Source organism: Larimichthys crocea, chromosome XIX (assembly GCF_000972845.2).
Source record: "Larimichthys crocea isolate SSNF chromosome XIX, L_crocea_2.0, whole genome shotgun sequence".
Taxonomy (NCBI): domain Eukaryota; kingdom Metazoa; phylum Chordata; class Actinopteri; family Sciaenidae; genus Larimichthys; species Larimichthys crocea.
This window is the reverse complement of record NC_040029.1, coordinates 8701914-8717346: the sequence shown is the minus strand read 5'-3', so window position 1 is coordinate 8717346 and position 15433 is coordinate 8701914. Positions and strand designations below refer to the sequence as shown.

General features: G+C 45.9%; 1 protein-coding gene across 1 annotated transcript in view; it reads right to left on the bottom strand.

Moving 5' to 3' along the window:
* Positions 1-3405: 3405 nt before the first annotated feature.
* Positions 3406-15433, bottom strand: part of LOC104931479 (potassium voltage-gated channel subfamily H member 8) — a 31635-nt gene continuing 19607 nt past the window's right edge. Inside the window, exons 12-15 of the mRNA XM_027291573.1 lie at positions 4923-5197; positions 4406-4515; positions 4268-4320; positions 3406-4193 (exon numbers count right to left, since the gene is read on the bottom strand). Of these exons, the coding sequence (XP_027147374.1) occupies positions 3576-4193; positions 4268-4320; positions 4406-4515; positions 4923-5197 (1056 nt within the window). The 3' untranslated portion in view covers positions 3406-3575. The remainder of the gene's footprint in view (positions 4194-4267; positions 4321-4405; positions 4516-4922; positions 5198-15433) is intronic.

The following is a 15433-nucleotide window of genomic DNA, read 5'->3' as shown; positions in this document are numbered from 1 at the left end:
GGGAGGGAGGGAAGGAAGGCAGGGAGGGAGGATGGAGGGAGGGAGATGGAGTTTGGGAGGGAAACCTGGAGACAGGCTGACATAGATTAAAAATAATCATATTTATTAGATTTAACATGAAAGCTTTGTTTCAAATTATGAACACAGGAGAAGGCGCGAGAGTAAAACAAAGTAAAAAAGGAAGAGCTTACCTCTTTATTCCAGAAAAGCTGAACACTGAATGAATAATGTGATCACAGAATTAGAAAGGATAATTAATTTCCCAGATGTCGTGATAGCAGAGTACAGGAGCAGCAGCAGGAGGAGGAGGAGGAGGAGGAGGAGGAGGAGGTGTAAAAAAGGTGATTTATGTCAGATTTATCACGGTGTGTGTGTGTGTGAGGGGTCAGGAGTCAAGACACAGGATTTAAAAAGTTACAAAGCAGATTTTCTGCCCTCTACTGGTGAAAAACAAAAACATTAAAGGATTAAAAAGGGTCCGAACTGAACATCTCTTCCTTTGCAAATCCTTCCCGACCCTTTAACCGTGCACGATGTGGAGGCTTCACACAGGTCTGATCTCCAAGAGTAGTTCAGTCAGATGTCAGCAGTGTGTCGTCCTTCAAAATAAAGTGCAGCAAGATTTAAAATTCTTTCTTTAATTTGAACTTTAAGGAAGTCTTCATCCCATATTCTGTCATCCAGGGTCCAGTGTGTAACATTTAGGGGTGGGCTCTGTTTACAGATGGTCTATAATAATCATAACTGAACTACTTATGTGTATAATCAACTGTAAATAAGAATAGTTATGCAGGGCCTCTCTCTCTCAACATGCACGGCCATCAGGGTTTCATTATCTCATCTCAAGGACACTTTGATTGGACCGTCGGAGCCCGGGAATCGAATCGGCGACCCCCTTTTTTTCTGATTTCTAGAAGACTCACTCGCTCCAGCGTCTTCAGCTCACGTAAAAGAAAGAAAGCAAGCTGTGCTCACCGAAGCATCAAGGCTGAAGGGATGACTAAGACCAGACGATACTTACATGACGGCATGGAAGACGAGCAGTCGAACAAAAATCTGGCCTGTAAAGCAGATTTCCTTTTGTCTTATATATATATAATTAAATCTGGTCACCTTTGCATGTAAAACCTGTTGTTTTCATGTTTTCACCTGTCCTGTATCTTCAGTATATGACTGCTTTTATTATTTTCAAGCCAGCTGGGTGAAAACGTACAAACAAGAATGTCCAATCGTTGATATTCGGACGTCAAACTTGCAAAGATTTATTCGAGGTATGACTGTACAAAGAGGTATAAGTCTGTACTTCTTGTATTTCCACTTGTCCAACACTTAACTGAGTCTTAGTGTGTGTGTCCAAACAGCAGGGCTGGTGTGGTCAGCTCTCCTTGATTTATTCGACATGGAAGAATAGTCACCTATCATTACTCCTCAGCCTGTCTGCCTTCCTGTTGCTCCTCCTCTGCGGTTTGTGTGTGCAAACTGCCAACACTTGTCTGTCTTACATCATCTTAAGTATCTTTGACAGCTCACCGCAAGTCACTCCACCATAAGAGGAGGTGTGTGTGTGTGTGTGTGTGTGTAATGGCATGCGTGGCAATTAAAGCATGCTTCACAAGGCTCCAGTGAAAACAAGCCAGTTCGTATTACCTGTAGCAGCAAATATTGATGCTGTGCACACCTTCATGTACTAACTAAAGAATTTTATATTTGATATTAAACAGAATCTGAACTGTTTTTGCAGCGATGAGCCAAAGTTATATTGTTTTTGTTGGGCTTTATGTATAAAACTGCTTTTATGTTTGTCTTTTTACCAGAGTATAAAACTCGTAGCTGCTAGTTAAGTTATTAAAACTTATTTTGTACGATATCAGAAGTCTGACGCACATTCTGACAAACCTTTGCTGTTATTTTTGGTCATCAAAACATCCGCTCATCCATTTCCCACCATTCGTTTCAATAAAACGCTGCCTCCCTTTGGACACACTTCCGTTCCGCTGATGTCTCAACCAAAGTATGAACAAGCAAACTATTATTCAGTCATTATTTTATTGTTATTCCAAAGTAGGCCCTGTTCTTCCCTTCTTTTATATGTTGGGAAAGAAACCCAAAGCAGCACCGTCACTTCTATGACTTTTTCTCCCACATGTTGACATATGACCACATAAAAGTTCAGAATCTGATTGAAGCTTAGTAACTTGAGGTCTATCTACCCTTAAAATAATGTTTCAGCAAAGAAGAAACTTCTTCAGTGTTGTGTAAGACTACTTGTGCATGGTTAGATCATCCAAAAATGTGCCGGTGATATCTGCACATTGCCACTTGGAGTAAATACTATCAATAAACCTTTGACAATGGAGACCTGTGGACTTTCTCACCACTGATTGAACTGACACGGACCCTGAGAGGAAATGTGGAACAACACTAGCATCTGGTGGCTGTTACAGGAACTGCAGCTTCAGACTCATCCCTTTGACTTCGACCCCACAGAGCTGAACTGTGGTCGCTTGTATACACTGCTGCATTGCAGCTTTGTTGTCCCTAACCAGGAGTATCTATCGCATTGATTGTGCGGCGTCTGCTACAAACACGTTGCCCGGCGTGTTTGAGTTCAGCCCCGCGATCAAAGCCTGTTGGTGCACGCTGTGCTGAAAGTTTGCACAGGTTGGTGCCTGTGGACAAGCAACCGCTACAGCTTAACATCAAATGGAGGTCCACAATATTTGCATTCATGTCAGAGAGTGTTTGTGCATATCTGTGTGTGTGGTGTGCTTTCTGTAAAGCGTCGGTGAGTGGTTGAGGTCTTTGCGCGTGGGGTAATCCCACAGCCGCTTTCTGGAAAACATGACTAGCCCTGACCCAAAGCTTGGATTCTCATGACAAAGCAATTGTCTTGATTATAGAGAGGCAGTGAAGGTATAAAACAGAATAAGGACACATGTACGTGGTGTTTACACAAGGGAGACCACATAGCTCCGGTTCCAGTTTCGAAATGTTTCGAGTGTGATGTGCACAGAACACTGGAGGCCCACACTGTCTGCAGTAATGTTCATAAGTTTAGATGTAGGATGTTCAACAGATATGGAACAATACATATTCTGTAAACTGCTGAACATCTAGAAAACATCAGATGTTGGATGTCCCACTCTGTTTCCTTTGCGTTTGGTCCGTTACCTTGATCAAAACCTCGCTCTTAAAGTTAAAAACTTTAATTTTCAAGCAGCTTTTTCAACCATTTAATATTTCTTGATATCAGATTCACTCATGTAGATCTTTTTTTAAAGAGAGCCGCTTGGAAAACAACAGGTGTCGTTTGAATCGATCGAGCAGGAGCGAGAATTTGGCAGTGCAGAGACGAAGATGACTGAGATTATTACACGCAAATCAAAATGAAACCGTAAAACAAATTTTATTATCTGATCTGCAAACAGCTGGTGCTCATGATCAAAGATAAAATTCATGTATTTACATCTGAACTCGCATGCCAGTCGCTGGGCAAAAGTTTCTCATGCACTATGTCGTGTGGCATGCTGCTTGTCTCTGTCCGTCAGTCCCGTGCCAGTGTCTGAATCCTCTGTTCACACTGAGGGCTGTCCTTCGTCGATGAAGCTGAGCTGGGCGGCGTGCTCCCCCCACTCCACCTCCTCCAGGTTCAGGAGGGGCTCCATGCTGGAGGGCTGGAGAAGTGGTTGGAGATGAGGCTGGGAAAAGGAATGGGGGTGAGACCGGGACGGGAACTGGGACTCAGGCTGGAAGTGGAGCTGGGACTCAGACCGGGACATGAGCGGATAGCAGGACTGAGTTTGTGGCTCGCTGGTTGATAAGTCTATCAAAAGGGGAGCGATGGATGACGGCTGGTGGCTTGATGAAGGTAGAGAAGGTATGGAGGAGGAGGAACAGGCATGTGGCACAGGTGCATGCTCGCGGGGAGAGCTGGTGAGCGACGGGGGAGCTGAGCGATGAGGCACGAGGGGGGCGGAGGTGATGGTGTGTGAGGGTGAACACTGGAGGAGTGTGGGAGAGGACATCTTGGGTTGGATGGATGCATGTTGCGTAAGGATGGGAGGTGCCGAGGAGCAGCTGTCGGCAGGCGGAGTCGCAGCGCTGGAGGTGTTATAGAAGAGAGGTTTGAGGAGACGCGTCATCTCCTGCAGCTCCTGACTGACGGTGGTCACCTGACGGGAAAGGGCGTTCATCTGGAGAGACGGGAAGAGTCATGAGAGCGAATCAATCAATCAATCACTGAGAAGTCGACACTTGGACACGTTACCTCATGTTTCAGCTTCGCGATGGCCTGCATGGTGTCACCCTCGTCATGCGCCCCTGCAGACAGACACATGCGAGTAAGAACTGATTAATAATGAAGAATACATCGATAATTTATCCATGAATGCGCCGGTGCGTTCACCTGAGGTAGCTGAATCAGGGCTGGGTTGGAAACTCTGAGTTGCGCTGGGAGAAAAATCAAACTTTTGAGTCGAGCCGCTTTGGTTGTCTGCCTCGATCCCGTCGACAAACCTGACGACAGACAGACGGGAAAGGAAAGTCGATGAAGGACGAACTCAGTGTGGAAACAAAGACGACGCCACAAACTCATCCCAAGTCTGCACCCAGGGTACCAGGCGCCACGTTCCACACGGTGGCAGCAGACTAAACATTTCAGCGCTATAACATGATGCCGAGGTGAAGATCACAGGTCTCCACACTGCATGTTCTGTGTGCATGCAGGTACAAATGGCTTTTTCTTGTTTAGGATAACATACAAGATCAGCACACGTCTCTCGTGTCTTTGCATTATTCACAAACACAAACTGGACGTTGTTTATTCTCCAAAGCAACAAAGAAGACTCCAAGTGAAGTCTCTTCTTCTTCTTCTGCTGTGTTACTTACACATTTTGTCAGATGTCAGCTGAATGGTCCCTTACCGAGGGCTGAGGTCCGGCTGCATGCAGCTGAAGCTCACCACGGGGATCTGCAGGCTGGTGGGCCGGCTGTGTTCGCTCGGCGGTCTGAAGGCTCTCGCCGGCAGCAGTGGCGAACGCAGAGGGGAGCGCAGTGGGGAGCGCAGGCCACGGCCCAGCCTGCACAGGGGAGGCACCTTGGGGAGCGGGGAGCGTTCACCCTCGGACCCTGATCCCTCCTCGTCCTCCTTGATGGAGGGAAGCTTCTTCATGATCCCGCCGTTGCTCTCGCAGTCCGCCTGAGGTGTGAAAAACAGTCACGGGTTATCGATTACAACCTAATCTGCTCTGATTGAGTGTGGAGTGTGGATTTAAAGAGAGGTCAGGGATGTCTTTTCACTCTTTGACCAGCTGGGGGAGCTGCTGAAAAGCTGAAAGCATTCAGAGCATCAGCGAGGGCGACGGCTTGTCATTCACAACAGCTGCAATGGCGTTGATCCCATTCATTTAACAGCAGCGCACTCACTCCCAAACACGCTCAGAGCTTTGTTTATGATCACACCTAAACAGTATTATTGTCCTTTCAAAGTAAAAGTCCTGCAGTCACTGTTATATTTCATGCACCTTCTCTGGATTCATTAAAACAAATCACATGTTCTCTTCCTCCTTATCCTGTCACCACCTCCCATCTCCTTCTCCCCCCCTTCCTCTCTCTGTGTGTTGTCTTCTTCCACGCTGTCTTCGGCTCACGTGCCCCGGCCGGTATTTTTAGCTCGCAGAGGTTTAATTTTAGCACAGAGGTTTGCCTGGAGGGAGAAGAGACTGTTTGGGATTTGAGTTTGTGGCAGCACGTGCCACCCTCGATGTGCAGCATGCCACTATAGAAGCATCAGCCAATTATGTGAGCCTCTCCGAGTGTAAAGAAAGAAATACGCTCACTGCACATGTGTGTGTGTGTTATGCTGCATGAGCCAACATGTAAACAACACGTCTCTGCAGTGTGTGTGTGTGCATCAGCTAGAATAAGTATGCTTTGTTATGGTGTGTCGGTATGTGAGGAGGCAGTGTGTGTGTGTGTGTGTGTGAACACGTGAATGCAAATACCATCACCGCTCTTCCTCCTCCTCCTCCTCCCCTGATGTTTTTTTTTTTCATCCTGATCTTTTCTCGTCTCGTCTCCATCTACATCTTGATCTATATTTATCCAGCCAGGGTTGACCCCCACCCTGCCCCCATCCATCTCACGCTGCTATTTTTAGTTCTCGGTGAAAGATGCACTACTGCTGCTGTACGTACACACACTGTATATATATATATAAATATATATATACACACCGTATGTCTGAGTGTGTGACAGGAACGTGGATGTGCAAGCATACAATATTCCACAATACAACAGGAACGTGGATGTGCAAGCATACAATATTCCACAATACATTAATAGTTGATGTCTTGTCAGTTGTTTCCTTAACTCACTTTTTTTTTGCCTCTTTTTCGGGTTTTGAATAAAGTTTTAATGAATTTCTTTGCGTCTCTTTTTCGGGTTTTGAATAAAGTTTTAATGAATTTCTTTGCGTTGTGCAGTGTGGACTACGCGTTCTTACTTTTGAGATTTGGATTCAGATATGAAGTCCCAGCCAGACTGTTGTTGTTGTTGTTAATCAGACTGGAATCAGGAGGAAACTAATAGTCTGGCACATTAAGAGAGCACCACATTTATATTCTATCAACTAAACGCTGTTCGTTTTCCTCTTGACAGTTCTCGATTAAGGCGTCAGGGACACTGGACGTTTTTAAACTTTGCACATAAAAGTCGTATACCAAAGTGTGGTAAGACAGAGTGTCTAGCCGTCTGCTAGCGCGTACATTTGTAACTAACGTTGTCATAATGTTAATAGTAAATAGAGTTTCGTTATATTTTGTGTGGGCCGTTGTGTATATACTACAAATCCAAAGTAGGCAGTCGTGTGTTTGAAAAATTAAAAACAGTAACACAAGATCGTTTTGACCTTGCCAAGATATTCCTAAGTTTAAATCTAAAAACGGTTTTTTATTTAATGTCTTAGCACACAATGATCGGAGCGAAAATGATCATGTTAGTTCACTTTAGTTAAACACCTGATTTTGTAACACGCTAAAGTGGCAAACTTTTCACAAGAAATGCCCGTATTGCTCTCTAGAAAGAATGCTCATTGTGGTTTTATAGTATCCGTCTGACCTCGGCTGTTCACCACTTGGTTAACGGATCCCATCCACATACCTCTCAAGTGCATGAATTATGAATCATTATGCTCGTGTGCACATATCAAACACACTGACTTCATCCTCACGGTGTTGTGGTAAATCCGGCCTGCGTGCACAGGTGAGTACTTACTTTACAAGCGGTGGTGTGAAGCTTCAGATCAGTGTCCCTGCTGTCTGTCTGCTCACCTGACGCGTCGCAGCGGGCAAAACACGCTGCAGCTAATAAAATTAATCTAATAATGACTCAGGTGTGCCAGATGAGCAGCTATTGACCATGCGAGCGGTGACAAAGGGCAGCAGCTTTGTTGCTGCTCAATGGCGCGCACTGAATCAAACGTTTGAGCTCCTTATTATTATTTTATTAGCTGCAGCTGTGTTTAACCAATCAGAGACGGGCTCAGTGCGCTTAAGGATATTAAAACATAATTAAAACTTAATGCATTATGTCGTTGGCAATGTTTATTCCTGTGGTTCTGACTCTGACTCTAATCAACTACTAATAATATTTTAAAGTGTGCACCTGTTAACAAGATGTCCTCCCTGTGCATGCTGGAGAAGCGTCCTTAAATCAATTAGTGAATAAATTAATTACTCTTTTTATGTTTCTGCTGAGTCAATGCATATTAATTGAATAAATAGTAGCAGATTTAATCATTTTGATTAATTGCAAACATTAAATTCTCATGTGCTGCTTCAGAAATGAATTGTAATTTGATACTCGTTATTTTTCAGCTCTCTCACTTTTTATATATATATATACAGTATATTATTTAATATAAACTCGTGCTTTAGTAATCATCAGTGTGTGTGTGAAACACGCAGCGTTGGCTGAACATGACAGACTTTTAAATTTCCATTGCAAATATGAAAGCTAATTAGAAAATTAGATTTATTTCAAATGACCCAGGCACGGTGTAAAATAAAAAGATGTGACACGGAGGAGGGGGAAGAAAATATGATTTACAGTTCTGATTATTATATTTTAGAAAAAAAGCACTTTAAAATATTTTTATTGAAGCAAACCGAGGCACGTGAAGGGAAGAGAAAGTGTCACTTCCTGGAAATAAGAGACATTAAATGTGAGTCTGTAAAGTGAAGCGGAAAAAATATTTATTTTCTAATAAAACTTTAAAAAAGACTCAAAATGCAGCTTCGCTTAAAAACTCCACCATCAAATTTAAGTGCACTGGAATATTGGTTAATGTGGCAAATTCTCTATTTTCACAGTTTTATCCACATTTTCTTTAAAAAAACTGATTTAATTTTAATCATACCTCATGTAAGTGGACGCTCTTGTTTTTTGGAATATTCCATAAAACATCTTTTTTTATAAACTATGTTTCTACTTACTTTGCTGCCATAAAACCAACCGGTTTAAGTCCACAAGATCAAATGTTATTAGAGCGTTTACAAATGAAATCAGAAAACTTACTTCTACCGCGACCTCTTTGTGTGACAGATGACTTCTCTGTCGTTTTCTTTGAGCTTGTTGCAGTTTTGTTCAGTTCGCACACAGGTTAGGAAGTTTTCAAGTTCACGAGTACTCACTTTTTAAGAAGTCACTGTGCTTGCTGGGGAATAAACTCCATCCATTGGTGAAAACGAGTGAATCCAGCCTGAGAGATATGAATTTCCCAACGTTTTCCTCCTCTTTGTCACCAAAAAAAAACCCAGCAGCAAGAGCGAGCGAGGAGGTATAAAGGCAAGGAGTGATGGGGGCAGACTGCTGCTGCCTGCTGGAGCAAAGAGCAGTAAAATGACACATGTAGAGAGAGGGCGGGAGGGAAGAAGGCAGGGGAGGGAGGATGGAGGGAGGGAGATGGAGTTTGGGAGGGAAACCTGGGACAGGCTGACATAGATTAAAAATAATCATATTTATTAGATTTAACATGAAAGCTTTGTTTCAAATTATGAACACAGGAGAAGGCGCGAGAGTAAAACAAAGTAAAAAAGGAAGAGCTTACCTCTTTATTCCAGAAAGCTGAAACACTGAATGAATAATGTGATCACAGAATTAGAAAGGATAATTAATTTCCCAGATGTCGTGATAGCAGAGGTACAGGAGCAGCAGCAGCAGGAGGAGGGAGGAGGAGGAGGAGGAGAGGAGGTGTAAAAAAGGTGATTTATTCAGATTTATCACGGTGTGTGTGTGTGTGAGGGGTCAGGAGTCAAGACACCGGATTTAAAAAGTTACAAAGCTGATTTTCTGCCCTCTACTGGTGAAAAACAAAAATATTAAAGGATTAAAAAGGGTCCGAACTGAACATTCCCTCCTTTGCAAATCAAAGAAAAACGATGTTGAGGCTTCACACAGGTCTGATCTCCAAGAGTAGTTTAGTCAGATGTCAGGAGTGTGTTGTCCTTTAAAATAAAGTGCAGCAAGATTTTAAATTCTTTCTTTAATTTGAACTTTCATCCCATATTCTGTCATCCAGGGTCCAGTGTGTAACATTTAGGGGTGGGCTCTGTTTACAGAATATGGCAGACATGGACTATAATAATCATAACTGAACTACTTATGTGTGTATAATCAACTGTAAATAAGAATGTTATGCAGGGCCTCTCTCTCTCAACATGCACGGCCATCAGGGTTTCATTATCTCATCTCAGGACACTTTGATTGGACCGTCGGAGCCCGGGAATCGAATCGGCGACCCCTTTTTTTTTTCTGATTTCTAGAAGACTCACTCGCTCCAGCGTCTTCAGCTCACGTAAAAGAAAGCAAGCTGTGCTCACCGAAGCATCAAGGCTGAAGGGATGACTAAGACCAGACGATACTTACATGACGGCATGGAAGACGAGCAGTCGAACAAAAATCTGGCCTGTAAAGCAGATTTCCTTTTGTCTTCTTATATATACTTAAATCTGGTCACCTTTGCATGTAAAACCTGTTGTTTTCTGTTTTCACCTGTCCTGATCTTCAGTATATGACTGCTTTTATTATTTTCAAGCCAGCTGGGTCAAAACGTACAAACAAGAATGTCCAATCGTTGATATTTGGACGTCAAACTTGCAAAGATTTATTCGAGGTACGACTGTACAAAGAGGTATAAGTCTGTACTTCTTGTATTTCCACTTGTCCAACACTTAAACTGAGTCTTAGTGTGTGTGTCCAAACAGCAGGGCTGGTGTGGTCAGCTCTCCTTGATTTATTCGACATGGAAGAATAGTCACCTATCATTACTCCTCAGCCTGTCTGCCTTCCTGTGCTCCTCCTCTGCGGTTTGTGTGTGCAAACTGCCAACACTTGTCTGTCTTACATCATCTTAAGTATCTTTGACAGCTCACCGCAAGTCACTCCACCATAAGAGGAGGTGTGTGTGTGTGTGTGTGTGTGTGTGTGTGTAATGGCATGCGTGGCAATTAAAGCATGCTTCACAAGGCTCCAGTGAAAACAAGCCAGTTCGTATTACCTGTAGCAGCAATATTGATGCTGTGCACACCTTCATGTACTAACTAAAGAATTTTATATTTGATATTAAACAGAATCTGAACGTTTTTTTGCAGCGATGAGCCAAAGTTATATTGTTTTTGTTGGGCTTTATGATAAAACTGTTTTTATGTTGTCTTTTTACCAGAGTATAAACTCGTACTGCTAGTTAAGTTATTAAAACTTATTTGTCGTATCAAAGTCTGACGCACATTCTGACAACCTTTGCTGTTATTTTGGTCATCAAAACATCCGCTCATCCATTTCCCACCATTCGTTTTCAATAAAACGCTGCCTCCCTTTGGACACACTTCCGTTCCGCTGATGTCTCAACCAAAGTATGAACAAGCAAACATATTCAGTCATTATTTTATTGTTATTCCAAAGTAGGCCCTGTTCTTCCCTTCTTTTATATGTGGGAAAGAAACCCAAAGCAGCACCGTCACTTCTATGACTTCTTCTCCCACATGTTGACATATGACCACATAAAAGTTCAGAATCTGATTGAAGCTTAGTAACTTGAGGTCTATCTACCCTTAAAATAATGTTTCAGCAAAGAAGAAACTTCTTCAGTGTTGTGTAAGACTACTTGTGCATGGTTAGATCATCCAAAAATGTGCCGGTGATATCTGCACATTGCCACTTGGGGTAAATACTATCAATAAACCTTTGACAATGGAGACCTGTGGACTTTCTCACCACTGATTGAACTGACAGGACCCTGAGAGGAAATGTGGAACAACACTAGCATCTGGTGGCTGTTACAGGAACTGCAGCTTCAGACTCATCCCTTTGACTTCGACCCCACAGAGCTGAACTGTGGTCGCTTGTATACACTGCTGCATTGCAGCTTTGTTGTCCCTAACCAGGAGTATCTATCGCATTGATTGTGCGGCGTCTGCTACAAACACGTTGCCCGGCGTGTTTGGTTCGCCCCGCGATCAAAGCCTGTTGGTGCACGCTGTGCTGAAAGTTTGCACAGGTTGGTGCCTGTGGACAAGCAACCGCTACAGCTTAACATCAAATGGAGTCCACAATATTTGCATTCATGTCAGAGAGTGTTTGTGCATATCTGTGTGTGTGGTGTGCTTTCTGTAAAGCGTCGGTGAGTTGGTTGAGGTCTTTGCGCGTGGGGTAATCCCACAGCCGCTTTCTGGAAAACATGACTAGCCCTGACCCAAAGCTTGGGATTCTCCTGACAAAGCAATTGTCTTGATTATAGAGAGGCAGTGAAGTATAAAACAGAATAAGGACACATGTACGTGGGTGTTTAACAAGGGAGACCACATAGCTCCGGTTCCAGTTTCGAAATGTTTCGAGTGTGTGTGCACAGAAAACTGGGGCCCACACTGTCTGCAGTAATGTTCATAAGTTTAGATGTAGGATGTTCAACAGATATGGAACAATATATTCTGTAAACTGCTGAACATCTAGAAAATCAGATGTCGGATGTTCCCACTCTGTTTCCTTTGTGTATTGTCTGTTACCTTGATCAAAAACCTCGCTCTTAAAGTTAAAAACTTTAATTTTCAAGCAGCTTTTTCACCATTTATATTTCTTGTATCAGATTCACTCATGTAGATCTTTTTTTAAAGAGAGCCGCTTGAAAACAACAGGTGTCGTTTGAATCGATCGAGCAGGGCGAGAATTTGGCAGAGACGAAGTGACTGAGATTATTACACGCAAATCAAAATGAAACCGTAAACAAATTTTATTATCTGATCTGCAAACAGCTGGTGCTCATGATCAAAGATAAAATTCATGTATTTACATCTGAACTCGCATGCCAGTCGCTGGGCAAAAGTTTCTCATGCACTAGTCGTGTGGCATGCTGCTTGTCTCTGTCCGTCAGTCCCGTGCCAGTGTCTGATCCTCTTTTCACACTGAGGGCTGTCCTTCGTCGATGAAGCTGAGCTGGGCGGCGTGCTCCCCCCACTCCACCTCCTCCAGGTTCAGGAGGGGCCATGCTGGAGGGCTGAGAAGTGTGTTGGAGATGAGGCTGGGAAAAGGAATGGGGGTGAGACCGGGACGGGAACTGGGACTCAGGCTGGAAGTGGAGCTGGGACTCAGACCGGGACCTGAGCGGATAGCAGGACTGAGTTTGTGGCTCGCTGGTTGATAAGTCTATCAAAGGGAGCGATGGATGCGGCTGGTGGCTTTGATGAAGGTAGAGAAGGTATGGAGGAGGAGGGAACAGGCATGTGGCACAGGTGCATGCTCGCGGGGAGAGCTGGTGGCGACGGGGGAGCTGAGCGATGAGGCACGAGGGGGGCGGAGGTGATGGTGTGTGAGGGTGAACACTGGAGGAGTGTGGGAGAGGACATCTTGGGTTGGATGGATGCATGTTGCGTAAGGATGGGAGGTGCCGAGGAGCAGCTGTCGGCAGGCGGGTCGCCGCGCTGGAGTGTTATAGAAGAGAGGTTTAAGGAGACGCGTCATCTCCTGCAGCTCCTGACTGACGGTGGTCACCTGACGGGAAAGGGCGTTCTCTGGAGAGACGGGAAGAGTCATGAGAGCGAATCAATCAATCAATCACTGAGAAGTCGACACTTGACACATTACCTCATGTTTCAGCTTTGCGATGGCCTGCATGGTGTCACCCTCGTCATGCGCCCCTGGACGACACATGCGAGTAAGAACTGATTAATAATGAAGAATACATCGATAATTTATCCATGAATGACGCCGGTGCGTTCACCTGGTAGCTGAATCAGGGCTGGGTTGGAAACTCTGAGTTGCGCTGGAGAGAAAATCAAACTTTTGAGTCGAGCCGCTTTGGTTGTCTGCCTCGATCCCGTCGACAAACCTGACGACAGACAGACGGGAAAGGAAAGTCGATGAAGGACGAACTCAGTGTGGAAACAAAGACGACGCCACAAACCTCCCACAGTCTGCACCCAGGGTACCAGGCGCCACGTTCCCCACGGTGGCAGCAGACTAAACATTTCAGCGCCTATAACATGATGCCGAGGTGAAGATCACAGGTCTCCACACTGCATGTTCTGTGTGCATGCAGGTACAAATGGCTTTTTCTTGTTTAGGATAAATACAAGATCAGCACACGTCTCTCGTGTCTTTGCATTATTCACAAACACAAACTGGACGTTGTTTAATCTCCAAAGCAACAAAGAAGACTCCAGTGAAGTCTCTCTCTTCTTCTGCTGTGTTACTTACCATTTTGTCAGATGTCAGCTGAATGGTCCCTTACCGAGGGCTGAGGTCCGGCTGCATGCAGCTGAAGCTCACCACGGGGATCTGCAGGCTGGTGGGCCGGCTGTGTTCGCTCGGCGGTCTGAAGGCTCTCGCCGGCAGCGTGGCGAACGCAGAGGGGAGCGCGTGGGGAGCGCAGGCCACGGCCCAGCCTGCACAGGGGAGGCACCTTGGGGAGCGGGGAGCGTTCACCCTCGGACCCTGTCCTCCTCGTCCTCCTTGATGGAGGGAAGCTTCTCTCTGATCCCGCCGTTGCTCTCGCAGTCCGCCTGGGAGTGAAAAAACGTCACGGGTTATCGATTACAACCTAATCTGCTCTGATTGAGTGTGGAGTGTGGATTTAAAGAGAGGTCAGGGATGTCTTTTCACTCTTTGACCAGCTGGGGAGCTGCTGAAAGCTGAAGCATTCAGAGCATCACGAGGGCGACGGCTTGTCTTCACAACAGCTGCCAATGCGTTGATCCCATTCATTTAACAGCAGCGCACTCACTCCCAAACACGCTCAGAGCTTTGTTTATGTCACACCTAACCGTATATTGTCCTTCAAGTAAGTCCTGCGTCACTGTTATATTTCATGCACCTTCTCTGGATTCCTTAAACAATCCCTGTTCTCTTCCTCCTTATCCTGTCACCACCTCCCATCTCCTTCTCTCCCCTTCCTCTCTCTGTGTGTTGTTTCTTCCACGCTGTCTTCGGCTCACGTGGCCCGGATCACACCGCGAGGTTTACGATCGAGCAGCTAGGGGGCTGTACGAGCGAGAGGCGAGACATCGGTTTCTAGCCTCGCGCGAGCGCGCGGCGACCGCGCGAGTCTGGCATTGGCCTTGCGGGCCAGCGCCAGCCGCAGTGCCCCGCAACGTAGCGAGAGGGAGACTGGCGCGAGGTTGGCCTGGCGTCAGCACGCCGCGTGCGAGCAGCCAGTATATAGTCCCCGCTTCTGCTTTGCTGCGCGCACCCACTTGTGCGGTCTGTAGTCTACGCCGGCATAGCACGCGGAATCCTGCACCTCGCGGAGGGAGATGGAGCTCGCGGCGATCGCGCGGCTGCCCCGACCGCGTGTGCGAGCGGCACTGCCTGCGCTTGCGCCGCTGCACAGCTCGTCCTCCTGTAATACAACGTCGTTCTGCGGAGTTGACGCACGTGCCGAGCGCAGTGCGCGCGCAGTCAGGGGCGGAGGCCACGTCGCTCGAGAGTAGTAATACCGTCCGCTCCTCCCTGGGCTCCCGATGGTCTCCCCCCTCCGCTCCGTATCAGCTAGGGATTGTCCTACGGATCCGGTATGAGCCGCAGGGCCGTCCGCGGCCGCCCATCGCCAGTCAGAAGGTCCTCCGCGCCGTCGTGTTGGTTGGTGTGGATAGATATCTAATAGGGTCTTAGAACAGCGCGCGGCGGAATGGATTGAGCAGCGAAGGAGTACCATGACACGCGTCCGCCTCCTCCTCCTCCTTGATGTTTTTTTCGACGCGACTGTCACCTCTCGCGCCTCGGCTCTGCTGGACGTGTCGCGCCATGCAGAGACCACGGGTTGACCCGAGGATAAAGAGGGGCGAATAACGGGAAGTCGACACGCAGCGATAAGCGAGATAGATCACGCTGCATTTTATTTCGTGAAAGATGCACTCTTTACTTGCTGTGTATGTACACACACTGT